The sequence below is a fragment of the Cyprinodon variegatus genome, unplaced genomic scaffold (genome assembly GCF_000732505.1).
Source record: "Cyprinodon variegatus isolate N-32 unplaced genomic scaffold, C_variegatus-1.0 Scaffold1568, whole genome shotgun sequence".
Taxonomy (NCBI): domain Eukaryota; kingdom Metazoa; phylum Chordata; class Actinopteri; order Cyprinodontiformes; family Cyprinodontidae; genus Cyprinodon; species Cyprinodon variegatus.
The window spans coordinates 16087-17242 of NW_015152021.1; the positions used below are offsets into that span (position 1 = coordinate 16087).

A 1156-nucleotide genomic window follows, 5' to 3' on the forward strand; every position below is an offset into this window, starting at 1 on the left:
GGTTTGAAATGAAGCTTTGGAGGATTTTCTTCTTGACATCCAGCTGAAGCAAGACAGCATCAACAGAACTAGACATGACCGACCGTATGTAAAGAGATGCAGATGTTAAATCTGGGCTTTAACCTGAAAACGTTCTGTGTCAGATAGAAAACGTTTGTTCAGCTGATTTTGCTTGAATGTTTGAATCTCCATGTTTTGAACCCAGGCGGAGGCAGAAGTGGCTTCCCTGAACAGACGCATCCAGCTGGTGGAGGAGGAGTTGGACCGGGCTCAGGAGAGACTGGCAACAGCTCTGCAGAAACTGGAGGAAGCTGAGAAGGCGGCCGATGAGAGCGAGAGGTGACGTCTAACCAGGATTTTTATAGACGTTTTAATCCCTTTTGTTATGGATGGAAACCAGTCCTTCCATGTGGAACAGAGTCAGGCTGGGACATAGAAAACCATATCAGATGCAGTCAGTAGTGATGTTATTTTATACATCAAAGATCAGTTTGGTTTCTTTTTAAAACTCTGCTTCATCAGGTTTTATTGAGTAAATAAAAAAACGACTGAAAGAAAAACCTGCCGTATTCATCCAGGATAGTAAATTATATTTTATGCAAAGTTAAATTGTAGCTTCATGTAACACTTGCAGAAAACATATATTAGAATGTGAGTGAGGTTATTAGGAGGCCTATAATGATGCCTTGTTGCTGCTTTTGAAATTGCCAAGGTGGACTAGTGCAAGTGAGATGTTTTTCACTGAAGAATCTTTACCTTACATTCTACTTTACAAAAGTTAATGTATAATATTATCTGTAGGATAAATGCATCTGGCAATGAAATTATTTTGTTATTTACTGACACCACAATAAGTGCAAGCCGATACCAGTCTAAGCTGTGGAGACACTGGTATGCCTGTCTCCTTAAAGCTCCTATTTGTACTTGTGGTTTTTTCTTTTGTTTATATATTAGACCATGAGTCCAAAAAAAAGGCTGTCTGTCTATCTACACTACAAAAAAACGATCTAGAAATATGTCAACACGGTTTATTTAGCCTTAGTTTGAGTAGGTACATAAAACGATTTCCCAATGGAATTAATACTTTTACTCTTAAATTAATATAATTAGACCATATTCACTTGAAATAAGAAAATGCAATTATTCTTTTCTTATT

The 1156-nt window shown here is 37.5% G+C and overlaps 1 protein-coding gene across 1 annotated transcript in view; it reads left to right on the forward strand.

Moving 5' to 3' along the window:
- LOC107103942 (tropomyosin alpha-3 chain) overlaps positions 1–1156 on the forward strand; it is a 29288-nt gene that overhangs the window by 6621 nt on the left and 21511 nt on the right. Inside the window, exon 3 of the mRNA XM_015403808.1 lies at positions 206–339. Coding sequence (XP_015259294.1) covers positions 206–339 — 134 coding nt within the window. The remainder of the gene's footprint in view (positions 1–205; positions 340–1156) is intronic.